At 38.4% G+C, this 27280-nt stretch overlaps 1 protein-coding gene across 1 annotated transcript in view; it reads left to right on the plus strand.

The window, feature by feature from the left end:
- The first annotated feature begins 818 nt into the window (after positions 1-818).
- Positions 819-27280, plus strand: part of ADGRD1 (adhesion G protein-coupled receptor D1) — a 612495-nt gene continuing 586033 nt past the window's right edge. Inside the window, exons 1-3 of the mRNA XM_063457024.1 lie at positions 819-1272; positions 4873-4921; positions 15223-15339. Of these exons, the coding sequence (XP_063313094.1) occupies positions 1207-1272; positions 4873-4921; positions 15223-15339 (232 nt within the window). The 5' untranslated portion in view covers positions 819-1206. The remainder of the gene's footprint in view (positions 1273-4872; positions 4922-15222; positions 15340-27280) is intronic.

A 27280-nucleotide genomic window follows, 5' to 3' on the forward strand; every position in this document is an offset into this window, starting at 1 on the left:
AATGTTGCAAGTTGTTTCTCAGACAACTGACAACTTGCTTGATAATGAAACAATGGGGGGAAAAAAAAAGTTATACGATGTGGTAACACTCCACATAAAAATGAAATCCATGACAAGCAATAGTACCATAAAAAATGAAATCCATGTCAGAAAGAAGTACCACATAAAAATGAAATCCATAGCAGACAAGTGTACCATATAAAAGTTAAATTCATGACAGAAAATAGTACCATAGGAAAATTAAATCCATGATAGCACATGTTTACATTTAGATATAACATGCCCTTAATACAATAACTTTTCTGGGGTAATTTAACTAATTAGGATATAAATATAGGTGGTGCTTACTGAATCATAAACAATTAGAGCAAACTGTGGATATTGGTAAATCATTTACCAACTGGACACTATTTAGTGAGGGGATGAATGTTTCACCGAATTATACTGAAACTAAACAAGTTAAACATTGCACTTTCGAATTTTGATTTATCTTTCTAATTTGATACATGTTCTGCACTTGTAGGCAATATGGCATCCTAGCCAGCTCTGAAACTTGAAAACTATTTTCTTAAAAACAACAAAGAAATAAACGTGTTTTTTTTTTTTTTTTAAATCTGAATTCTATAGTCTGTGTTATATTTACTTTGCAGTATACTATTGTCTCTAACATGCTAGTGTTAGGACCCAGAGAAGAGATTTCAAAGCTAGGATATAAATAGTGTAGTGGAACAGGACAAAGTTTGAGGAGTGGGCATGACATCACTCATGCTTTTTCTCCACCCTAAATTTTGTGGGATGGAGGTACACACGTTGTCAGAATGTGAACTCGGATTCTTTAGAAGTGACAAGAGGAACAGATGTGTTTAGTTCCACAAGTTTTCACTATCTTTTTTTTTTTAGTTTATTTTTCATCTGCTGCAAATTGCGTTTGGATCCCTGACTAACAGATGCTGTATAACAATTATACAAAAAAAGGGCTTTCCTTCTCTATACATAACCATTGCCACAGACATGCAGAGCTTGGAGGGTCTGAGTTGTATGTGATCCAAGGAGCCCTGAGAATGGAGTTCCTGTAACAACTGCAAACAAATTGTGGAGGAAAAAATTGTAGCATCTGTTTTTGAAGAACTTTTAGTGATCGAGATTCCCTCAGCTCCCTCAACATTTACAAGGGATTTACAACGAAAGTTCATTTTCGCTGAATCGATGGAGAGATCATTGCATTTCTTTTCCTGGGCTGTTATTCTACTTTTGCATCCCTGTGGAAATCAGGTAAATATTTTATCTGGCTGGGAGTGAGTTTAATAATTTTTTTTTTTAAAGAGAGAAAATACCCACCAAATTGATGATAATGCATTAGTCAGAATTCCACTGTTTAGAACTTACACAAGGTTGATTTTTAATAGACTTCAAAGTGTATTTTTGCAACAAAGCCAACACATCAGGTTTTACTCAATATTTATTGAATTTACATAGAAGTTACTAGGCACTGAGAGTTATCACAGGAATAAACTGCATCATTTTAGCAGCGGGTACAAATACATGTGTATAGGTGTGTACAATACATTTTTCTAAATTGTGCCCGTGCGAATTGTTGCTGTTTTTTTTTTTTTTATGGCAAATATTAGTCAAGACTTGTATGCTTACCACGTGACACCTACAATATAAGCAGCACCCATCTTGCACTCATATGTCCCTCCATCACAAACATCACCCATCCTGTGCCCAAATGTATATTGCAATATATAAATATAAAGAAAAAGATGACATATATCTTATCTTTCTTTTTTCATGTTATGTAAAATGATACAAAATACTCTAATGTCCATGCACTTGTCCTGCACTCCCAGTCTTTGTTTAAGATACATTGTTTTTATAACACAGAATTGGTCTATTAAATAAGCCTATGGACTGACATTTCACTTGGAACAGGGCCTGCTGTCTCCAGTCATGCTGACATCTGTTCATGAGTGTAGAAGTTAAATACCCAGGTGCCAGGATACAATTCCTAGTTGCCATGGTGTGGTGGCTTTGTCAAGTCCTGCATTTGGGTGTGACACATCATGTGTGTAAGCCTATGTACACTTAACTGCAGTTACATTATTACCAAAAATAAAATTAAAATCAAGCACAAGTATTAATTAATGTGCAGAATCTTCTTGTATGAAGTTCTTCCAGTGCATAAATCATAAAATAAATTAGCACAAGTCTCCAAAGATGTGTATATATAATGAATTTTTAAACACTAAGGAAACATGTTTCAATAATCAAAACGTTTCTATGAAATTATCCTTTACTGTAACACACTGCAATACATTTATACTAATTTGTAAGAGTTCAACAGCATGAACTAATTTTACGTCATTATCACCATTAACACTTACATCTTCAAAGGTCATAATGTGCACTAAACGCTCATTTCAAACACAAAACACAAGATGTACTCTAGTTTTTTTTCTCTTTTTTTGTGTAAACAATACAGGATATATTCAATAAACTGTGAAGAATTGACAAGGTGATTCTATATTTTAAGCCAAAATATTTGAAATTGATATGGTTTAGTTCTTGACTGTTATGGCCCTTGCCAGTTCTCCACAGTTCCCAGTTTAGTAAATAAACGCATTTAGTGGTATAACATGTGATTAGTTAATTATTTGTGCTTTTTCTATGATATTGATGGACATATCTGAGGTTTATTGACTAAATTGTGATAATTGTAACTAGAAATCTGATTTTGCATGCCGTATGACAAAGTAGCTGTTTTGGAAAAAAATATCCAACTATGCTATGGTTATTAACTCCTTGCCAACCTTTTCAGAGTATATGCTATTGGTACATTTGATGAGTATATGCTATTGCTGCAGCTATTTTAGTCAAAATTTTGAACGCTGTTTCCAACTCCCTACCATTAAATTATCATCAAACTGAGATGTTTTTAATACGCAAAGTTAATATTTTTATTATTTGATAAATTATAATGTACTTAGTACAGTTTACAGCTTTTATGACTTTTTCGTTGTATTCACAAGGACTCTATGATGGTGAAAAAAATTAGGTACGTGTGCAGGTGGGGGTATTGGATTCATAACAGTTCCTCACTGCTGTTCTCATAGTGATAGTCACTTGTTTTGAAAAATAATTCATTTGTGATACTGTAACTCATTTCACACAACAGAACACAACAGAGAAATTAGAGAAACCTATTTTTCTTCAGATAATAAAATTCCAAAATTTGTTTTGTATTTCTTTCATCAAGTAGCCCCATGAGTGCAGACGCTCAGGGTTATTTTCTACTTGAAAATTCAAAGTGAATTTAAAGCGAACTTTTAATTTTTATGTTAAAATAGCCAAACTGGAAAAAAGTATCTAAGACAGCTATGGTTTCAGTTCAGCTTTTTTGGCCTTGAATTTGAAATTTGCTTTGAATTCTTACTTTAGTAAACAACCCTGTATAGTTTCCATGATATTCTGCCAGCCCTAATTTATAAATGTTATATCTTGTTGGGCATGTGTCAGAATCATCCTACATTGTGCCTCAATGTGCCTCATGTGGTATTCTAGCATCATGAATTATATTGGAAGCTCTCCCTATGTATCCCTTGTTGGTGCTCCAAACACAAGTTACTTCTTGGATGCATGGTCTGATGTATCCACAATGTAACACAGTACCTGTATTTTCTGATGCTAGACAATGAGGCTTTTGCACTTTAAACTTTCACCATGGACTGTTTTCCTGTTGAGGTTTCAATTTTGATATCTGAGAATGTGCTATTGTGTAATTTTTCTATTGGTAACTAACTTCATTTACCCTTGATAATTCTGTCCTCTGTGCTCCTTGACCTTGGCTTTTTTTCTTGTTTTCTGACTTGTTCTGTGTTATCCTACCGACCTTCACTCATTCTAACTTACCTTCTATCCATTCACAAGCTGTTTCTCTTATCTAGGCATCACATTCAGCCCAGTTAATTTAAGGAAGAGTAATGCACAATTGCCCTGTCAAGATTGTGTCTTCCGTGGGATTGTTTTAAGTTCTGCCTATGAGGGTCATACGCAATGCTGAGAAGATGTTGACTGTAAAGAACGTTCTTTTTCACATGCAGCTGTACTTTCTTATTATGGAATTTTTAAATATAGTTGCATTTCACTACGTAGATGCTCACATAGTAAATATCCCAGAAGCCAGTCTCAGCCCTAAGAATATTAAGCTTGTGGGCCACCAGCTTAGGCATAAACTTACACAGTGCTGGACTAACAAAAGCCCTTCAAACCCTTCCTCCTGCTTTTTTTTTAGGAGGCTAATTCTTGCCTTGCCAACCCTCCCATGGCACCAACTAGAAAATCTGCCTAAACAACAGAGGTCTCGGTTATATTCACAGTAGGGTCAACAAAGTATTTTTTTCTGACAATCGTTTTTTATTGAAAGAGTTTTCAGAATTAACATAATGTGAAAGAGCACAAAAGTAAGAAAGAGTAATATACCAGCATCAATACTCATAGGTACAGATAACCAATGATTTAATTTTATCAATGCGAAATGCAGGTCAACTAAGTCTTTCATCTCTCTATGGTCAATACTATCATTATTAAAACAGCTAGAAATCGGTGATATGTTTGGCTGGGGTCTCATTTGGAGAGCAATGCTAAATTAAAAAAATATATAGTATTTCACTTGAAATTAATCAATTCTGAACTCTGCCATACATGTAAAATTATCTGGTAATTTCTGAAATCAGTCTCCTGAAATGTGCCTTTTCCATTAATTCAAAAAGAATTTCTAATAGAGTTTTATAAAAAATAGATACTTTTCTTTTGGTGGTATACTTACATGATATCTGTGAATCAATATCACTAACCTCTAATATTTGTTTTCAGTCTTCGATACAGGCTGTCGGCAATTATTCCAAGTCTTCAAATCATCCAGGTAAATATCTTTGAATATCTTATCTATTACAATGGGTTGTCAAGACAAGAAAAAAATTTCATTCAGCGGTCAGATGAAAATACATTTATGTTAATAATAGTTATAAAAGTATATTTCCAATGAATGATAATGGATATGCACAGCATAGGGTTTATAAGAAGTTATTTTTGAACAGATATTCTAATCTGTAGCAAACTGGAGATGATTGCAGATAAATACTATAATAGACTTATGAAAACATCATTTTTAAATTCTATTTAAAGCAATGGGAAGATCATAAAGGTTAGATACACAGTTTCAAGGATATTCAATGAGTGATTAAGTTTTTAAAATTAAAAAAGATATGGGCATTGAAAACTAAACTAGAGAGGATGAGTAGAAATCCAGAATGGGATTTGTGAGAATATGTTTTCTATTACTATGAGATAAATGATACGGTTACATTTTGTGTATATATTAGTCAACTATATCTGGAACTAGGTTAAATATGCTTTTGATAGTAGATGATAACTTGAGTTCACCTTGTTCTTTTCCATTGAATATGTTCATTATTAAACATGGTCTTCAGGGGAAATGCCACCTTTCTGGACATGGCACAGACATTTGTGATGGGTTTCATAGTCTGGATTTACATATATAAAGGAAACGAGTTGAAGTTGTTGGTTAATGAAGCACTTCTTATAACACAGCTGTTTGTGAATGTATTTATGTGGGCAGTGTTATCTTTGATAATCATACTCATAAGTCCAGGAGAAAACAGGCAAGTAGTCACTCTTCTTTCTCAGCCCCATGGATTGCAAGGTGGAGAGTAATATAAAGGGACCCAGTTTTCCAGGCTCCATTATTAAAAACAAATTAATCAATTTAAATAACTAAATATACTGACTTAAAGTGAATCTGTCATGACAGATATAGGTTTGCAGTTTTCTAATCATCTGGCTTGACTCCCGTTATACAATTAAGTGTTTAAGTGTTATACTATATCAAAGCTTGTATTTTCATTTATTACCAATACCCCTGTCTCCTGCTGAGATCATCAACCATGTTTTCAGTTGGTGTTACATTTCTTTCAAGATACACCTCTACTTCATACTCCCCAACAATCTATTCTCTCTCTCCATTTTCATATTGCCTGACCAAAGCTGCTGCAATAAATCATTTTTGTTTTATGTTTCTCTCCTCTCTCCATGCTGCTCTCACACAAAGTCTCCCCCTCCTCCCTACTTCCACTTGCAGGCATAGATTTTCCTTAGGCCGCATACAAGCAGGATAGATGCCCAGAGGAAGGTTCCCCTGATAACTTTCATGCAAAACATAGCCTTCGTATCTATGTGGTGTCTATGTGTATCTATGTGGTGATCGGCACAGATTCGGCCCAAACTGAACTGACTAAAAGGAGCTGGCTTTTAGCCTTTATTTAAAAAAAAATTTAGATCTTTGATTGCAACTCTGCTGGCACACTGTAGAGATGAAATTTGATATTCTATCGTTTAAGATTAAGATGTATATGTCATGACCCTTTAGTATAACTGTGCTGATAACATGACTAGAAATGTGTGCCTTGAAGCCATTTAGATTATTAGTTATATAAAATTGCATTAACATATAGGTTTTTTTTTTTTATCAGAAAAGGTCTTGGAAACACATATGCATGCTGTTTTTTGTTTGTGAGCAGTTTTCATTAACAAGCGTTTTACATGCTTTTTAAAGTCAGGGGAGGAGGTTTTACAGATATTACTTGATATTTGGGTTTGCAAAAGAACCTAAACAAAATTTAAATGATTTAGAGTTATTTTTCCTAAACAGCACAGTGTCTATGTAGTAACTATAAGCACTTTAAGTGGCGTTGTCTATGACTTTTACAAGAAAGTACTCAATGAGTACTCAATTTTGCATAAAAAATTAAAAAGGCAATTGGGTCTACACGGATTGTAGAATTTAGAGTGACTCTTCACCCTTAAACTTACTTTTCTCCTATTGTTTTCTCTTCTCTTCCACTTTCAGAATCTTTTCTTCATTTCTGATATATTTCTCTTTAAAACACAAGACAAAGTATGGGCTACTTGTCCCATATATTTCTCCTACACTTGTCAATTGTGACTGAAGGGTGGAGCTGAAGGCAAGCTTAACTTTCTTTATCAAACTAACAAAGGGTGAAGCTTGCTTTAAGTTCCAGCCTTTGTCAATATTGCCAAGGGTGGAAAAATACATGTTGTGTGTGTATATATAGATATATATAAGACAATGTAGTCCCTAGTTTGTGTTATGTTATGAAAAAGAAATAGATTGAAAATTAAGAAAAGAAGAAAGTATTCTGAAAGAGGAAGAGAAAACAATAGGAGAAAGTCAAGTTTTAAGCAAAAGGGCCCCTTTAAATCTCCATATTTAATTTTCACTTGTTTACCCAATTTGTATGTCTTTGTTCAACTTGGCTCTATGGAAACTGTAATTTGATGTACAGCTGTATACATTATTTACATTTGTCTTGTACAAGATCTGTGTTAATATATGTAGAATTGTGTTGTACATATACTCTAGGGGCATACTGGAAACAAGGTTGATTTCTGTGTTTGGCTGGAACACACTTTCTAAATAAAATGCAAAAACAATGCTGGATTATTAGGTGTAATAATTTTAAATATATTATCCAGTTTTAAGACAAGGGGCCAAATTAAAACTATTGGTAATTTCAATGTTATCTAGAAAGATCCATTAGTGCTCACTCCCCACTGCCCCACCATTTTATTTGTGACTCTGGACATCAATATGATAGTACAAAAAAACTCAAATCATTTCAACAAATTGTTGAGGATTATAGATAATTTCCAGATAGTTAAATATTTTAGGTCAAAACAGCAAATTCCTAAAGCTTTGTTATTATGGTCCAAAATGTATAATTCCCTTTTCACTTCAAAGCAATTTCAACTTTATTGAATAACCTCAGAGAAAAGAGAGAAGAGGAAAATGGTTCAGCAGAAAAGCAAAACTTATATTTAGTTCCCTTCTGTTTTGTTCAACTACTGTGTGTTGAAAATATACTTATATTTCCCGGTAATGTCAGTTTATATGGAAAACATGCCCCCTGCAGCCGGCAACCCGCAGCCCGCAGCCCGCAGCCCAACCTCCAATCATGATATGTCACTATATAAATTCATTCCAGGGATAAGGACCATAATTAGCTGAGAGTGCCAGATAGCCCTTGTATAGAGTGAAGGTGAGCATAGCTTTTTGTCATTGGAGGTGAGGATGCAGGCTGCTGGGAACCTAGAAGTTCTACTAAATGGTTACGAAACCATTTAGTAATGATGCCCACTCACTCCAGACATTATAAATACCTCAATTCATAGTAGTGGTTATGGTTTCTACAGTACTCCTTAAAGAACTCTGGGCTGCTTAGGCAACTGAGTGGTGATGCTCAGCATGCAGACACTAAATGCTCTTCAATGACTCTATAATGCATTGGTATAATCATGAATGCATCTCTATGAGGAGATGCTGGTGGTGTGATGATTGCTTTGAATGTGCACTATGCCACCTTATGTTTCTCTGTAGAATACCATTGTATTGGCTGAGATCATCAGAATGATCTTAGTGAGGGAGACTGAGGCAGCCACAATTACACTAGGGCACGGTGAGGGATGAAAGGTGAGTTAAACACCTTTATTTTAGAATTATAGTGGGTCCTAAATCAATGAGTGCAGGAAGAAACTCTGTTAGAAATATATATATAAATGTGATCTAATGAAAAAAAAAAATATATAAAAAAAAAATGTATACAACTATAATGATAAATTATAACTTTGTTGGCACCGAGCATCAATATTAGGGTGTGTCGGACTCCGAGTCTGAAACACATCCACCAATCTAAAGACACTGAGGCCAATGAAAGATAGTGGAGGAGACCAGGATCCCCTGAGTGAGGCAAATCAAGTGACCACAAACTTGTCTGCAGACAGTCAAACAGTGCCCGCTCTAACTCCAGGAGCTTGCCTGAGTTAGAGCATCCCTGTGTCCCTGACTTGTCTCAAAATGAAACAACAGTAGTGTGCAAATTCACTTTCCTTATTTCATATAAGGCCAAAGAATCTTTATTGGTTTCTTGAGATGGAGAAGAAGAAACGTCATGGACCCATTTAAGTTAACTAGAGAAGGTAAATGAGGTTGTTCTAACCTTCATGCATCTCTCATGTATCGTAAAACATGTAGCTATGGGGTTCAGTCCTTTAATATTTGTACTTTTTATAAAAAACATAAACAAAATAAATTAATTCTCTCTCTCTCCCCCCCTCCCCTCCATATGTATATATGTATTTTGTTCCGTGTGATGCAGTGGTGTATTTTGGATTTGTGCTGCCCTAAGCACGACTAAATTTGGGCACCCCCAAAATCTAAATTTGCTCCCCCAATTCATGTCAAGGCCACTTTTTTGACTGACAGACACATCCCCTCATTGATACATGCACTGATATACACTCACTGACAGATACACAGTAATTGGCACACACATACAGTCATTGGCACACACTGTTTAACCAACACACACTTTCACTGACAGACACACACTGACAGGCACACACTCTTAAATACACATAAAATGACATACACACACTCACAGGCACACCCATTCTCACTGAAAGACACACTTTCACTCACTCACAGACACACACTGACAGCTACACTCACTCACTCACTCACTCACAGTAAGGTGGACAGCCCCAGAACATGAGGCAAACAAGGCATTTGTCTGAGAGCTTGGGGTGGTGTTTTTTGGCGCCCCTTCCCCTGAAAATGCCGCCCTAGTCAAATGCCTTGTTTGCCTTGTGGTAAATACATCCCTGGTGTGATGTCAGATAATTGTAGCATTACCTTTTGGTCAACTTATAATATAGGTGGGTTAGCTCCAAGTGGAGGCAATTCCCATGCTGGGTATCTCAGGTTTCGGGTGTCTATTTACCAGATACAGGTGATTTGGGGTATCACTCCTCAGGCATCCCCTAAGAACCTACATGACATGACAACTTTGCCCTGCTAAATTGCTCCCCATTACTGCCCATCCATATAAAACAAATAAAAACAAAACCATTTACATGAATTTAATAAAATAAATGAACTAACCCCTCCTCAAGAAGGATACAGACCCACAGTCCTCTCCTCCAAGCCTCCTTCACTTTACTTGGAAACTCTGGAGCTCCTGCCCACCTGTTAGCGGTTCCAATGGATTTGTGGAGGCAATGGAGCAGCTGAAGAAACATGAGCACCAATGGGTCCAGCCACTGTATAAACACCAGTGGAAGTTCATGTATCAGGGTCTTCATATCAGCAGTCTCTCACACAGGAAAAGGGCCCTTTTGGAGAAAGGACAACGAGTCTACTTGGAAAATGCCATTGATGATGGAATTTCTGGGTTTGCATGGATCTGGTGAGTGGTCGTAAGGCCCTCCTGTAGGCTAATGTGGCAGAGGACAGGTCCGCGGACAACTGGAAGAATACCTTATGGTATACAATTGGAGGTGATCCACGGGCCTGTCTCAATATGTCCTCTTTAAGGTCAAAATTCACCAAGTAGGGTTTTCCGAAGTGGGCCTTCGAAGCGCAATGCCAGGTGTGCTCGAACAATTTCCATTGGCTCCTCCAATGGCCATCCCAAGATAATGTTTAAAGATTTAGGGAAGGATTCTCTAAGATGGGCAGGCATTTCCTCCTCCTTTGGCAGGTTCCTCAGCCTGATGTTATGCCTCTTGGCTCTATAATCGTGGTCCTCTATATGTAGGGCCATGTTGCGCAGATGCAAGATCTGATGTGTTAGGGTGTCAATCGTGGCTGTCTGCACCACAAGCATGTGGTCACAGTCTGTTTTAAGTTGTGCCAATTTAATGTTAAGGCCAGAGGTTGTTCTGTCCAGAGGACATGTAGCTCCAAGGTGATTGAGATGCAGAGCTCAGATTACCCTTCCGCAGGGCTGCCTTAGTCAGAAGGTTCTGCAAGCCATGACCGGGGCTAATATTTTCAAGCAACCTCAATCTAATTGGGGTGATAATGTGGGGGAAAGGGTGGAGGCCTGAGGGCTGTCTAAGATCAGGGAGAGCAAGTCAACCGGAGTGACCAGAAATTGGAGTAATGACGAGGTAAGAACTCCTTTGATGGTGTCAGGGGCCTTTTGAGAGCTGGAGGCACAATGCATCTTCACCATCATGCTGATTTAGCAAAAATTTAAGTTGGATTTGCAGTGGAGCCATCGGGGAGATCAGAGATTAAGCTGCCATGCCCCTTGGAAGGCTGTCTAATTGACAGTACAGGAAGGTATATCTAAAGCTCCAGAAAAAAAGTTATTTAATGTCTAAACATTAGAGAATTGAGCAGTGGGACTACAGTCGTGTCACATATGCTCTAAAACCACTTTGTTAAACTGAAGGGGATTTGTTGCTTAAACTGACCCTTTAATCTACCTCTTGTCATCTGTTGTTTTGCAGCCAGCCATTGATAGTGATGTCTAAAATGTTTTTCCCCGTATCATTCATTCATCGCACAATGCAGTATATAATTTTTGAGTGTTTATTTATTTATTTTATAGCAGGAAACATGACATTGAATGACTTTAATATCATTTAGTCAAATTTAAGGAAATTTATTCCAGAAATCTCTTCTCTGAAATTTTGCTATACTCTTTAAAAAAAAAAACACAAAAACAAAAAAAACAACACCATGCTTATACTTTAGAAGGATTGTTTTTTTAGATAGTAGATTACAAAAAGTTGAGTAAGGTGAAAATTTCTATGCAAGCATTAAATGTATTGTGTAAATATGCAAAAAAATATATATATTCAGTGACAAATGTTATCTCCCTTCTCACAACATTGTAGCACTAGTTTTCACCAGCTTTTATTAATAATCTTATGATTTATTTATGAACTCTCAACAATTTCTGTAGAGCTGATAGAGCACTGCACTGACAAAATTTAGGAAAAAGTTGCACAGTTAGTTAAATAGTTGGAGAAATTTGAAACTTGGCTATTTTGGTCTTAAGTTTAATCTATACTATATTTAGAACTACTGACTAGTTTACATTGTAGCTAACAATGCAAGTCAATAGTGAAAATGCATATTGCTACCTGCTATTTACTGAGTCAGCTATATTTCTTTTATTTGTTATGCAGTATGAGAAAAAGTGTAGATTTAATTATACGCCTGGCGTGCAAAGCATTTTATTTTTAGCTTCAGTAACAGGAAACCTTATAATTAAATGAAATATGATTTGTAAAAAAATAGTTTTTCAGTGTATTTAAGAGCAGCTGGTTTTCATGTAAACCACAAAATAAGATGATGAAGGGTGTAGCTGTTAGAACAGATATAGAGCAAGCTTATCAATAAATAGTTAACATGAAGAATTCCGTAATAATACAATTGAGCATGGTGTGGCACTCTGTACTGCCAGAAGAGGATTAAGGACCTGGAAGTCTCAAGCCAGGGTTCTGCTTTTGGGCAGTTCTATTTTGCCAAAGCTTGTCCCTAAAGATTTGTCATAGTTTGCATGGCCGACCTCCATATATACAGGAACATATTCTGATGCCTGTTTTAATTTGTGTTTAAAGGAACACACTCACATCTAAAAAGGTTAAAAATAAATATATTTGTTTCTACACTTAGTGTTTTGCTTTTGTGTTTTAGATGCATGACCCCTTTATTAAAATATGTGATATTATATACAAATATAAATTAATAAAAAAAAGCTTTAAACCTACCTGTATCACAGTGTATTACATGAAAGTCTCATCTTGGCAGCCACCCGCCTCCTCTGAGATTTTTAATAGTGATGATCGAATCCAGTGACTCTTACAAAGAAACTTACAGTTTGACATCCACTAGAGAGGATGTCCCAGACATCCCACTCCAGTCCTCAAGTTTCACCTACCAGTCCAGGATTTGGGGATTACCCAGTTGTGTCTAAGGTGGAGGGAAGGGTGGTCCTTGCTTTAAATAATCACTTCTTTATCCATAACAATGTATGCTTCTTGCTTAGGGTGTAGTGGTATAGGGTATAGTGCAAATAGGTCCACTCTCCAATATCTTATTCCTAGTTTATTATTTCAGCAATTTGCACACAAAAAAATGATGTATCTATATGCCCATCATCTCACTCAGATAGGGCTCTGACCACACATACTTTGGTTATTTGGCAGCAGGGGTGAGATAATCTGTTGGCACCCCAGAACTGTAACATATTTTGGGTATTACACTATCCCTGTTGTATGTCTCTGCAACCTCTTTCTCTAGTGTGTTTCTCTTCTAAACCCCTTACCCCTAGTGTGGCTCTTACCCCCTTACCATTATATGCCTCTTAACCCCCCTCTTACCCTTTATGCCTCTAACCCACTTCTTATGCCTGTATCTCTTAATCTCCTTACCCCTTGTGTGTGTGTCCTAACTCCTCTCACCCATTGTGCCCCTTAACACCTCTGACACTTATTGTGTGTCTCTTAACTCCCTTCCATCCTTCTTTCATTCCTTTAATTTTGTGTGTGCCTCTTACATAGGTGCCAACAGTCCTGAATTTGCTTTTACAGTCCTGCATTGTTGGTACTTTCAAGCATTTTGGGGGACTTGTCCTCCATTTTGAAATCTTCCTGGTCCTGGTAGCCCCCTAACTTTAGTTTTTACTCATCCATATATTTAACAAATCTGTATTTGTGAGATGTAAATAAAATAAATTGAGAAAATTACACCTCTTTATTTTGCAACCAAGATGACACAGGTTATCAATGAGTCAATTTGCAGATTTAGCATCAGCTTGTCAAAACAGTATCAAGGATGGAACCCGTTATTAATTCCTTCCCATAAAGAATATTGGGAGCCCCACATACATAAAGTAGATACTTTAGCAAGTTCGGACTGGCTAGTAAAAAGTTGCAACAGTCACCAGTATAGAATCCAAAGAAAATATGGGGTGGCACAGTGGTGGGAGGGCAGCGTTTCATAATAATTCCAGCCTCACTTAGAGAGCATACCTTAAAGGGACACTCCGGGCAGAAATACAACGTTAATGCATTTGATATATTTTGGCCTTATTAATATGCTATATTTGTTTGCATGCTGAAAATATTATAGTTTTTGCCCCCCAAAATAAATTTGTAGCAGAAAGCTTCACTATAAGCCTGCTGAGCCATGCCCCCTCATCCCAGAAATATTTTTTTTTATCAAAGGTACCTTTGAATTATGTATTATGATCATTTGCTAAATTGTTAATATAGATTTGCAAGAAAACCAAGCATCTCGTGATAAAAGGTTTGTGCAAGATATAGGTGAATTTCATCATCGTGTAAATTCCAGTAAAGTAACAAACATATTTATTGCATAATTTTATCATATAATGTGTAGAAATCTTTAAAAAAAAACAGGTGGTTAGTTGTAGCCTAGAGTTTCCCTGTAATCTGGCTATAATCACATCTTTAAAAATAAATAAATACATTTAAAATAAAAGATATTCTGAAAGTGTTGGTTGTATTGATTGAATTGTGTTTCCTATTGATGACATTTGTTGTGCATGTTTTTTGTCAGTTTTATACCAGAGGTCTTTAGAATTTCAGAGCTTTGGAAATTAAGAGTCAATATAGTATAAACACTTTACAACACTCAATGCTATAAACTGCTCTCAACCAATAATTGCAATTCTGAGCAGAGAATGTTGCACATGATCGACATTAGAGTTCTGGGCTGGCTGATTCACACCAATGATGCTACCAGAGGTGGAATTTCATATCCAGCAGGAGAGAGGTTAAGCCCAAAATCTGCAGATTTTCATAGCACAATGTTGCATAACAGACACCAGGCACCATAGCCACTTTAGATCACTAAATTGGCTATGGGAGCTTGAAGAAACTCTTTAAGTTGAAATATTCAAGTCACAACTTCAGCTAAAATGTAATTTTGTTAATAGAAAGTGTGCTGAATTTCCATCTATTATTAATATTTCAGTCACGTTGCAGTTTTATTTAATAAAAAAAAACCTCACATGTGCAAGAGATGTGTTTTTGTCATATCACTCAGATCTTTGGCATCCTGGATTGTTATGGGAGCATTCCGAGTTTTCCTAATAGAAAAGTACATAACTCAAAGTTACCGTGGAAGCTGAACAAATGGGAATTAACTTTTTCGTTATCCTTTAACACTCATACTAAAACAATTTTTTGAAATAGTTTTTATTCCTTTTTCTGCCTCTGGATGCATGTCATGAGTAGAGCTTTTATGTAGTTGGATGTACAATGCACATTTTTGACAAAGCTACCTTTTCTTCTCTCTTCTTCCAGGTTTTCAGGTGTTGAAATCAGCCTCACATTATTGGCCCTTGGAGATGGTGAATGGGATTCATGAGCTGCCAAATAGCGGTGATGGCAGAACAGGTCCTGACAGTGAAAGCGATATAAGTATGTGTGGCAGCTGTCAATGAGGAAGGAATTATATATATTATAGTTAGTTAGCTGCAAGGGTCTAATATTTTACTTGATGTCATGACTTAAAATTGTACTTCACTTTTTGGCTTAATACAGCAGACAGTTAGACTGAAACTCCCATAAACCTTTGCTCTGTCCTTAAAGTATGGGATTAAGTAATCATGGCTAGAGAATGTTTCATTACACTGAGTTACTGCCTGTTTTGTTAAGAGCTGATTTCAGAAGTTGTAAAACTCTTGACATATTAAGCAAATACAATTTTGGGGAAGTGAGATAAGGCTAGAACTAACATCTATAGCATTCAGATAGAATTTAACCTTAAACGATACCTTTTCAACTAAACTTGAGGGAATGCTGATTGGGAAGATAGCAGTTTTATGTCAGTTGTAGCTGGTTACTTGAAATTATTCCACAGCTGTCTTATTCTAAGATTAAAAACATTATATAGCATAAAAATATGCTGGCTTACGAAACTTAAAAATAGACCGGCCGAGCCATCCTGAAAAATAAAGTAGCAATGGTCCCTGGATTCCCTTTTACATGTAGGACCTGGAAAAGTGCCCTTTCCCCATTGACACCCTATAATTGGTGAGGTGTTTCATAATATTATAATCATTGTGGTAAGGTTGCCCATTCTCTTTCTCCCATTCTAGGAAGTAAAAAGAAACAACAACATGCAAGCATCCCCCATATTAGTTATGGACAATGGTATTAATGTCCATTTCTTAGTAAAGTGTCTGTCTATCTGTCTGCTTCATAAATATGTTGGCATATTTTAGGACAATGTCCATTTATGAGTAGGGAGGCAAGTTGTGCATTATGTTTTGAATATTCACTGACAGAAAGGAAGACTTGTCTTGCCCTGGTTTGTTTACAGGTTATGAATGACAGATTTCATTAACCCAAGTACCTCTATAGTTGATTTTTCTTTCAAAAAAGTATCCTTAATATCAATAGCATCTATGAACTAAAATCAACTCCAGAAAATAAACTAGCAATGATTCAGTATCTGTACCAATCTTTGTCAGCTTGACAGATTTACAAACCACAAGTTCATTCATTTTAAATGAACCAAGGTAGACATGTTTTAGATCATATTACACTTGACTGCAAGCTCTCATAACATAATTACTTCACTGTTACAAAAGCATTCACTTTAGCTTCTAACAAAAACCTCATAAACATAAAGACACATCATGGAAAAACCATAATGTCCAGTTATACAGTTAAAACTAGACAGTCACAGAAGTATGGAGAGCTTGATTTACCCTCCCTGCTGCCCAAAGGCCAGTTTCCTCAATGTACCCCAGCCTGCCATATCTTTGAAGCTTGGTGTCTGTGATTGGATAGATGAATGCGACTAGTTTGGGGTATGTGATTGGATGGATGGATGTGACTAGTTTGGGGTATGTGATTGGATGGATGGATGTGACTAGTTTGGGGTATGTGATTGGATAGATGTGAGTAGTTTGCGGTATGCGATAGGATAGATAAATGTGACTAGTTTGGGGTATGTAAATGGATGGATGAATGTGACTAGTTTGGGGTTTGTGATTGGATAGATGTGAGTAGTTTGCGGTATGTGATAGGATAGATGAATGTGACTAGTTTGGGGTATGTGATTGGATGGATGAATGTGACTAGTTTGGGGTATGTGATTGGATAGATGTGAGTAGTTTGCGGTATGTGATAGGATAGATGAATGCGACTAGTTGGGGGTATGTGATTGGATAGATGAATGTAGGTAGTTTGGGGTATGTGATTGGATGGATGAATGTGACTAGTTTGGGGTATGTGATTGGATAGATGTGAGTAGTTTGCGGCATACGATAGGATAGATGAATGTGACAAGTTGTCAGGGTACCTGAGGTCTCTACCTCTAAGGGAGGTAGAGACTTGATGGTTTATCCGTCCAGGCGAGCTGTTTCCTCCGTTCCTCGCGGTTCATCCAGCCACTTAAACACCGGCCGCGAGGAATCCACGTCCTTTTCTAGCAGGACGCTCAATACGTGACGTCATGACGCTATCACGAGCGACCTGTCACTCAAGTGTCCGATATCCAATCGGCACTTGTCAGAGGCGTGCTTACCATCCGGAGCCAGGGTATTTAAGCTTACTTCTCTCTTCAGCTCATTGCCCTGTCGTGGTTCTAGCCTGTCTAGTCACTCAGTGCTCTGGTATTCTAGTTTGCTCTATTTGGTTTTGACTCGGCTTGTTGTTCTTCCCTGCTTCTCTGTTCTCCCTTGACCCGGCTTGTCTCTCGCTTATCTGTCTTCCCGTTCCCTCGACCTCGGCTTGTCTCTGACTATTCTCTATTACTCTCGGTACGTTAGTCCGGCCATTCTAAGGCCCGGTATACGTACCTTTCCACTCTTTGTACTCTGCGTGTTGGATCCCTGTCCCGATCCTGACATTACGACAGGGCCAATGGATCCTGCAGGTACAAACAGTCAGCTTGGTTCTTCTGATCCCAGGTTTGACGCCATGGAGCATAGGATGGATCAGATGGCTCTAGCACTACAGGCACTTTTGTCTCGTGCTAGTAACCCACCTGAGGAGACACGTACTCCTTCTATTTCTCCTGCAGTCTCAGGTCTAGAGGTAGCCACTGTAGGTGCTTCTTCCCGTATTACCCCACCAGTACGTTATGGCGGGTCACCGGAGAAGTGCCGTGGTTTTCTGAACCAGATTAGCATCCATTTCGAATTACAACCCCGCTCTTATCCTACAGATAGAGCGAAGGTTGGATTTGTTATTACTTTACTCATTGAGAAAGCTCTGAGATGGGCCAATCCTTTATGGGAGAATGATAATCCACTAGTCTATAATTATAATGCCTTTGTAGCTGCGTTTAGAAGAACTTTTGACCCTCCTGGTAGAAAGGTCAATGCAGCTAGATTACTGTTGCGCCTTAGACAGGACAATCGAACACTTGTGGACTATGCACTAGAGTTCAGGTCCTTGGCGGCAGAAGTTAAGTGGAACGAACAGGCTTATATAGATGTGTTTCTGAATGGGCTATCAGATGTAATTCTTGACGAGGTCGCTACTAGAGAACTCCCTGAGAATTTGGAGGATTTAATTTCTTTTATATCTCGTATTGATGAACGCATAAGAGAGAGGCAGAACACTCGAGATAGGACCCGTAGACCCTCCTTTAAACTAGCGCCTACCTTTCAAAATTCTGAGTTCGAGGACTTACGTATTTCTGAACCTATGCAGATAGGCAGTACTCATCTCACAGAGAGAGAGAGACAGTACAGAAGAAGGGAGGGTTTATGTATGTATTGTGGAGTCAGAGGACATTTACGCCTAAATTGTCCTAATCGTTCGGGAAACGCTCGCACCTAAGTTTCTCTAGAGGACAGGCCTTGGGTGTTTCTACTTTGTCCTCTATTCACAACTACAAAGAGTTCAGGCTTCTGTTACCCGTTTCTTTGAGGTGGGAGAAGGGAGTAGTAAAGACTATGGCACTAATCGATTCTGGAGCTGCTGAGAGCTTTATAGATCAGGGTTTTGTTGCCAAGCATGCTATCCCATCCCAGTTAAAAGAGACACCACTGGCTGTTGAGGCCATCGATGGTAGACCGTTACTTGAGCCTGTTATTTTCCATGAGACCATACCGATTAACTTAACTGTTGGCATCCTACATAAAGAGGATATATCCTTAATGCTCATTTCTTCTCCGTCTATTCCCATAGTCCTGGGGTACTCCTGGTTGAGGAGACACAACCCTATTATTAATTGGGAGTCAGGGGAGATAGTTTCGTGGGGAAAGAATTGTCAAGAAAAATGCTTGCGGAAGGTCTTACCTCTCGGATTAACTAACACATCGACTACCTCTGACAATCCTACAGAGACACAAATTCCGCCTCAGTATCTAGATTTAAAGGCAGTATTTGACAAAAAGAAAGCCGACACCTTACCTCCTCACAGGTCCTTTGATTGCAAAATTAACCTACTCCCTGGTACCATGCCTCCCAGAGGTCATGTATACCCATTATCTACAAAAGAGAACTCAGTTCTAGAGGAGTATATTCACGAGAATTTAGACAAGGGATTCATCAGGAGGTCCTCCTCCCCTGCCGGGGCTGGATTTTTTTTTGTTAAAAAGAAAGATGGTTCTTTGAGACCTTGTATTGATTATCGAGGCTTGAATAAGATAACCATTAAAAATGCCTACCCGATTCCCTTGATCACCGAACTCTTCGATCGTTTGAAGGGCTCTACTATTTTCACCAAGTTAGACCTCAGAGGGGCATATAACTTGGTGAGAATCCAGCAGGGACATGAGTGGATGACGGCATTCAATACTCGATATGGTCACTATGAATATACTGTTATGCCTTTTGGGTTATGCAATGCGCCAGCTGTATTCCAGGATCTGATAAATGAGGTTCTTAGGGAATTTCAGCAAGATTGCGTCATTGTATACCTAGATGATATACTCATTCATTCTAGTGAGATTGAGACTCATCACAAGCAAGTCAGGAGGGTTTTGCACAAGCTTCTCCAGCATGGCTTGTACTGCAAGTTGGAGAAATGTAGCTTTGATCAAACCCAGGTAACCTTTCTCGGCTATGTGATCTCTGGGGAGGGATTTAAGATGGATCCGGATAAGCTCCAATCCATTCTAGAGTGGCCTTTACCCAAAGGTCTTAAAGCCGTACAGAGATTTATTGGTTTTTCTAATTATTATAGGCGCTTTATTAAGGGCTATTCTTCCATTATCGCACCTATCACTAATATGACCAAACAGGGGGCTGATACTAAGAATTGGACTACTGAAGCTCTCCTTGCGTTCAAAACTCTCAAGGAGCTTTTCGCTTCCGCTCCAATTTTAGTTCACCCCGACACTTCTCTGCCTTTTCTACTTGAGGTAGACGCATCAGAGACTGGTTTAGGTGCTGTCCTATCTCAAAGGTTGGGGGTTGATAAACCATTACATCCATGTGGATTTTTCTCTAAAAAATTGACCGGTACTGAAAGCAGATATGACATTGGTGACAGAGAATTACTAGCGGTTATCAAGGCTTTGAAAGAGTGGAGACATTTATTGGAAGGTACATTACATCCTGTTACCATTCTAACTGACCACAAAAATTTGTCTTATATCGGAGAGGCTAAGCGGTTGTCCTCCAGGCAGGCTCGTTGGTCGTTGTTTCTTACCCATTTCAATTACGTTCTGACTTACAGACCTGGGTCAAAGAATTCTAAAGCCGATGCACTATCTCGCCAATATGAGCCCTCTGCTTCAGTTGAACCACTTATGTCCTCCATTGTACCCAAATGCAATATTATTGCTAATACCAGTCTCAAAATTCATTCTCCGCTACTTGACCAGATCTTGAAGTCACAACATCTAGCTCCCGGAAACACTCCTGAGGGAAGAAACTTTGTTCCTCCTGAACTTCAACTGGAGCTCTTACAATGTTTTCACGAAAGTAAAATAGCTGGTCATCCTGGTATTCGCAAGACATACTCTTTGATATCCAAGGATTTCTGGTGGTCTTCACTTCGAAAAGATATTGAGGAGTTCGTCGCAGCTTGTGAAACTTGTGCCAAGACTAAACTACCTCATGCATCTCCATGTGGCCTCTTACACCCCTTGGACATTCCTGAGAAACCTTGGTCCTGTTTGTCCATAGACTTTATCGTTGATTTGCCTGCTTCCAAGAGACAGACTGTTATTCTCACGGTGGTGGATAGATTTACTAAGATGGCCCATTTCGTGCCATTACCTAAACTTCCGACTTCTCCTGAATTGGCGGAGATTTTTGCAAGAGAGGTTTTTCGCCTACATGGGATTCCTTCGGAGATTGTTTCTGATAGAGGCTCTCAATTTGTCTCACGTTTCTGGAGATCATTTTGTTCTCAAATGGGCATCAAATTGAACTTCTCCTCTGCCTATCACCCTCAGTCTAACGGAGCTGCTGAACGTACCAATCAAAAGATCGAACAGTATCTGCGTTGCTTTGTTTCCGAACACCAGGACGATTGGGTCGGTCTGATTCCTTGGGCGGAGTTCGCACACAATAACCTTGTTTGCGATTCAACTCGCTCTAGCCCTTTCTTCATGAACTATGGCTTTCATCCTTCGATTTTTCCTTCGGTTTCCTCTTCTCAGGGGATACCGTCGGTTGATGATCATGTCGCCAACCTGAAGAAATTATGGGATCAGACTCGGCAAATTCTGTTACATAGTTCCTCGTTGTTCAAGAAACACGCTGACAAGCATAGAAGAGCGGCTCCTGTTTTTGTTCCTGGGGATAGGGTATGGTTAAGTACTAAGAATATTCGACTAAAAGTTCCATCTATGAAATTTGCTCCTCGCTACATAGGCCCTTACAGGGTTCTCACTCGTATCAATCCGGTTGCGTATCGCCTTGCTCTGCCACCTGCCTTACGCATTCCTAACTCTTTTCATGTCTCCTTGTTGAAACCTCTTATTTGCAACAAATTCTCCTCTAAGGTCTCCTCGCCTCATCCTGTTCAGGTGGAGGGTCGGGAGGAGTACGAGGTCAGCTCCATCGTTGATTCCAGAATTTCAAGGGGAAAATTGCAATATCTGGTCAACTGGAGGGGATATGGTCCTGAGGAGAGGAGTTGGGTACCTCAGGAGGACGTTCATGCTTCTCGCCTTCGCAGAGCATTTCACCTCCGCTTCCCATCTCGCCCCGGTTCCTTCCGCCCGGTGGGCGTATCTGAGAGGGGGGGTACTGTCAGGGTACCTGAGGTCTCTACCTCTAAGGGAGGTAGAGACTTGATGGTTTATCCGTCCAGGCGAGCTGTTTCCTCCGTTCCTCGCGGTTCATCCAGCCACTTAAACACCGGCCGCGAGGAATCCACGTCCTTTTCTAGCAGGACGCTCAATACGTGACGTCATGACGCTATCACGAGCGACCTGTCACTCAAGTGTCCGATATCCAATCGGCACTTGTCAGAGGCGTGCTTACCATCCGGAGCCAGGGTATTTAAGCTTACTTCTCTCTTCAGCTCATTGCCCTGTCGTGGTTCTAGCCTGTCTAGTCACTCAGTGCTCTGGTATTCTAGTTTGCTCTATTTGGTTTTGACTCGGCTTGTTGTTCTTCCCTGCTTCTCTGTTCTCCCTTGACCCGGCTTGTCTCTCGCTTATCTGTCTTCCCGTTCCCTCGACCTCGGCTTGTCTCTGACTATTCTCTATTACTCTCGGTACGTTAGTCCGGCCATTCTAAGGCCCGGTATACGTACCTTTCCACTCTTTGTACTCTGCGTGTTGGATCCCTGTCCCGATCCTGACACAAGTTTGGGGTATGTGATAGGATAGATGAATGTGACTAGTTTGGGGTATTTGATTGGATAGATGAATGTGACTAGTTTGGGGTATGTGATTGGATGGATGAATGTGACTAGTTTAGGGTATGTGATTGGATAGATGTGAGTAGTTTGCGGTATGTGGTATGACATCGTTAACGCGGTCCCGTGTCATCAATACCGGCCCAGAACATTTTGGGGACATGGCCTTAAAGCAAAAGACGCTCCCTTATAAAAGGGGCGCCTTTTGCCTTGTTCCTTGCCCTATTGTGGTTTCTGGTGTTCCCCTTAGTGCTCTTTGATTCTTCTTGCATATTTACCGTTGTTTTTGTGTACTGACCCGGCTTGGCTTTTGACATTCCTGTTTTCTGTTTCCCTGACTCGGCTTGTATTTTGACCTCCTGATTTCTGGTATCCTGACCCGGCTATTCTTGTATTGTTCTCCTGATCTGTGGTGTTCTAATTTTTGGCTATCCTCTGACTACTCTTTTTCACCTACGTTAAATCCGACCATTCTAAGGTTTGGTAATACGTGCTTGGGTTTTCTGTGGGTTTACATACTGCGTGTTGGGTTATGTGATAATATGTGACTAGTTTGGGGTATGTGATTGGATGGATGAATGTGAGTAGTTTGGGGTATGACTGTATGGTGAATGGATTGCAGAATACAAGGTGGTTGACATGTTAAGAGGTTAAGTATATGAATGTGAGAGAGTGAGTGGATATGACTGGGAGGTAAGATGGGACTATCTGATTGGGTGAATAGGAATATGAGTATGTGGCTGGTTGGGTGGCAGTTTGCATGTAGGGGCATATTTGTAAAGGAATGTTAGTGAGTGCATGTAAATGACAGGTGTATTTGTGAAGAATGCCAGTGTGTGAATTGTGTATGCCCCTCCATTAATTTATGTCCCCCCTATTGCCCCCTGAGCACACCTTGCTTCTTACCCATCGGTTTCGAGGCCACAGCGGGATCTGCAGGCAGCCGAAGTTTCAAGAGGGGGGTTATGAAGCTGACATCGAGAGGATCTGCCAGGTGAGAAGGGGAAAGAGCTACTCTCCTTCTCAAGCGAGCACTCCTGCTGTACCACCAATGATACAGCCTTTCAGCACCTTTCACCTTACATCCCTGTGTGCTGCCCTGAGGCTGAGGCCGTGGCCAAGGCCTCGGCAGCCTTATGGGAACTCCACTAAAGGCAAAACCTAACTATACAGACAACACATGTAGGTGTACTTTACAAGTTTAGTTTTCATTAACTGGCATATGTCCTTGATCTAAAACTGTCCCAAAGCTTTGAGATTAAGCATCTGTCTGTCAGCTGCCTGCCATTTCTAATTTTATTCTACAAGGAAGAATTTGTTTGACAAAGCAATGATTAGCCTAATGGATACATCTCTACCTGATTATAAAGGTTTGATTAAAACCTGTTATTGCTTTATTGAAAATATACACATTGCTTAACCCAAATTCAAATTCAAATGTGTGTTTTTAAATTATTTAGATATTCCTTTCATCCATATTACCCTTGATTCCCGTAGCCAGTGTTTTTATATTAAACTTTTCATTTTGAACATCTTTTGGCTCCTGCTGAATCCCAGGGTTGTCTTTGGACAGATATCAGATGCACGTACTATAAAGCTTTGCCAGTAAAACATGAGAATTAGCACTTTTTTTTTTTTACGATAGACTGTTTCATAACATTACATGGGTAATGTGGTCTTGGTGTTTGATTCAACACAAAGCAGATGCCCTGACAATATAATGAAAAGCACTGATCACGGCTGATTTCAAGATGCTATTGATATTAGTGAAATTGTTTTCTGGGACACAATGTCTCCATGGTACATACTGTCTGAATTGTTACATAAATTATTACTGGAAGCTTAGCTATCCCAGACAACAGATAGAACTAGAATATATAAATAGAATGGATTAATAAAATGACTTTACTTTTCACAACTGGTCTACTCAAGAAGCTGGATAAATTTATAGTATAATGCATTATTTATGAGTAAATCATGCAGCAAGAGCAGATATGTGTTTATTTCTTGTGTTGTCTGTCTCATTCAGTGCTGCTTATTAACATCACTTGTTTGCTTTTCATGTGTTTTCATGGTACCATTATCACACATTCATTGATGTACCCATTGTGTTATTGTTGTGATGCTTTATATCTCTCAACTATTTAGTTGATTTAGGTATTACAGAACTGTTTACAGAACTAACTTTGATACAATACATTTCCTAGGTAATTATTGTATTGACTTTATGAATAAGAGTTGATACTTGGAAAATGTACTTTTTGAACACCTGCTACAACTAGGAAATAAAAACAAGGATAATATTTAAAGTCAACCCTATAGTGTTAATAATTTACTTGAGAGCAAGAATTGTTTCCATTTCATATACCACCTTACATATAATATAAGTTATTCAGTAAAGCAGCAGTTTTTGGGGAATATAAAGTAAATTTCACATTTTAGGTCATAGTAGCTGAACTGGAAACATTTGTAAAAAATTAGAAGTAACTCTTACATTCCTGACAATGCACACTTTAGAGAATAACCCAGACAATTTACATATAACAGAATTTATAATTTTAAGTAGCATTTCTGTTTTTCAAGTGAAGGGTAGTGCCTTGTCTGGTGTTTACAGAGACAGTGTTAGCCAAATATAATATGAATTTACTGCACCGTAAAAGGTGAATTGTCATTTCAAAACGCAAAAAGGTTGAGTGTTGTTGTGGGATACAGTGAGAAGAAAAATTTAGTTGGACTAAAGATACGTAAATAACATTAAAACATAACTTTTATTCATGAAAAATATATAAAACCTTGACCTGAGTCATAACACGTGTAACATAATGAATAAAAGTGAACATACGTTTATTGATATATACACTGCAATCACCAATATGGTTGTATGATAATAATACTGTGATTATTGGTATACGCACTGCTATATTTGGTATACGCAAATCTAATCCCAGCTATATGTAACCACAGAGGGACTGAAAGTAGAGGGTACATTAGTAACAACTTCGAAAGTATCGTATGGGAATGACAGCTTTCAAAGTATCGAATGGGAACAGATCATTGATAATGTAGAAGCAAATATGTCTGTTGTAGAAAATTTGAATCCATTCCACCAGTAAATATATATAACCTGACAAGTTCCTGCTGTGCCTTCGAGAGCACCTCCTAAACAGGACTAAATATCTTGCCTTCCCTCAGACAACCTAAATAACACTGTCTTGAAAGTATCAATCAAAGAAATATACAAATAGTTCTCCCAAACAAATTAAATCAAGGTAATAATGGTGTTATAAATCAGAAACCAAATATTCTGAGTGCTGGGAGCCGTCTAAGCCCCTGATGTATGCGTTTCGCCCAAAGGCTCATCAGAGGGGAATCGTCTCTAAACTTTTCCTGAGTTTAAAAAGAGGGAGGCTAAGTTTCCGACCGGATGTTGAAAATTAGAAAAATTGGATGGACTTATCCTTGCTGAAAAAAACTCATGATGTGTTCAAAGAGGCAATTCAGCACACACACGTTATAATGTTGCTATGGTAGGTACACACAGTTTAAGGTAGACAACTATACTCCTCTTACACCTTGGGTTTCTCTCTGTTCCTCTCCACGACGTATATAGAGGAAACAGAAATAGAAAAAGAACTCTAGGTGTGGTATATCAAGTTGAAGAGTGTATCCAATCCACGTACAGTAAAAAATGGGTGCTCACCTTATTAAGAGCTTTTTGGTAACTGGCTCTAAGTGTGCTGGCTTTGTGTCGATTTGTAGGGTGACACTACCCTAACCGGAACAAGGTACAGGATGCAGATAGAGGTGCATGATGAATTTATTAAAGATATATTTTAAATTTTAACATTTAAAAATGACATACAAAAACAATAAAGGCTATAAATAATAAAAAAGTATTCCTCTTATTGCCAATGGCGATAAGAGGAATACTTGTTTATTATTTACATCCTTTATTGTTTTTACATGTCATTTTGTCATATATCTTTAATAAATTCATCATCCACCCCTATCTGCATCCTGTACCGGGCTCCAGTTAGGGTAGTGATATACCACAGCTAGAGTTCTTTTCCTATTTTTGTTTCCTCTATACACATCGTGGAGAGGAACAGAGAGAAACCCAAGCTATAAGAGGGGTATAGTTGTCTACCTTAAAGACACAGAAACACTGAAGTTTAGAGCCTTAATTTATAAAAGGGCTCTTGAAAATGTCAGTTTCTTTTTACTCACTGATCACATAAAAATAGCCTATTTATATTATACAGTATTGTACTATAATTTGTCTCTTTTTTAATTTCATATATACCCCCTAAAAAGGGGTAAGTGTAAAAGGGGTAAGTGTTTTATGTATTTATCCTTTTGTAGATGCACTTCATATACAATGGTAAAGTGCTGCACTCCAGCTGGGAGTCTGGAAGGTGGAAACACCAACCAGACTCCAAGTTTTGTATGTCTTTGGTAAATATACTTACTGGTGGAATGGATTAGATTTTCCTACAGTAGACATATTTGCTACTTTATGATCAATGATCTGTTCCCATTCAATACTTTTGAAGTTGTTCCTAATGTACCCTCACTCTA

The sequence above is a fragment of the Pelobates fuscus genome, chromosome 5, assembly GCF_036172605.1.
Source record: "Pelobates fuscus isolate aPelFus1 chromosome 5, aPelFus1.pri, whole genome shotgun sequence".
Lineage (NCBI taxonomy): Eukaryota > Metazoa > Chordata > Amphibia > Anura > Pelobatidae > Pelobates > Pelobates fuscus.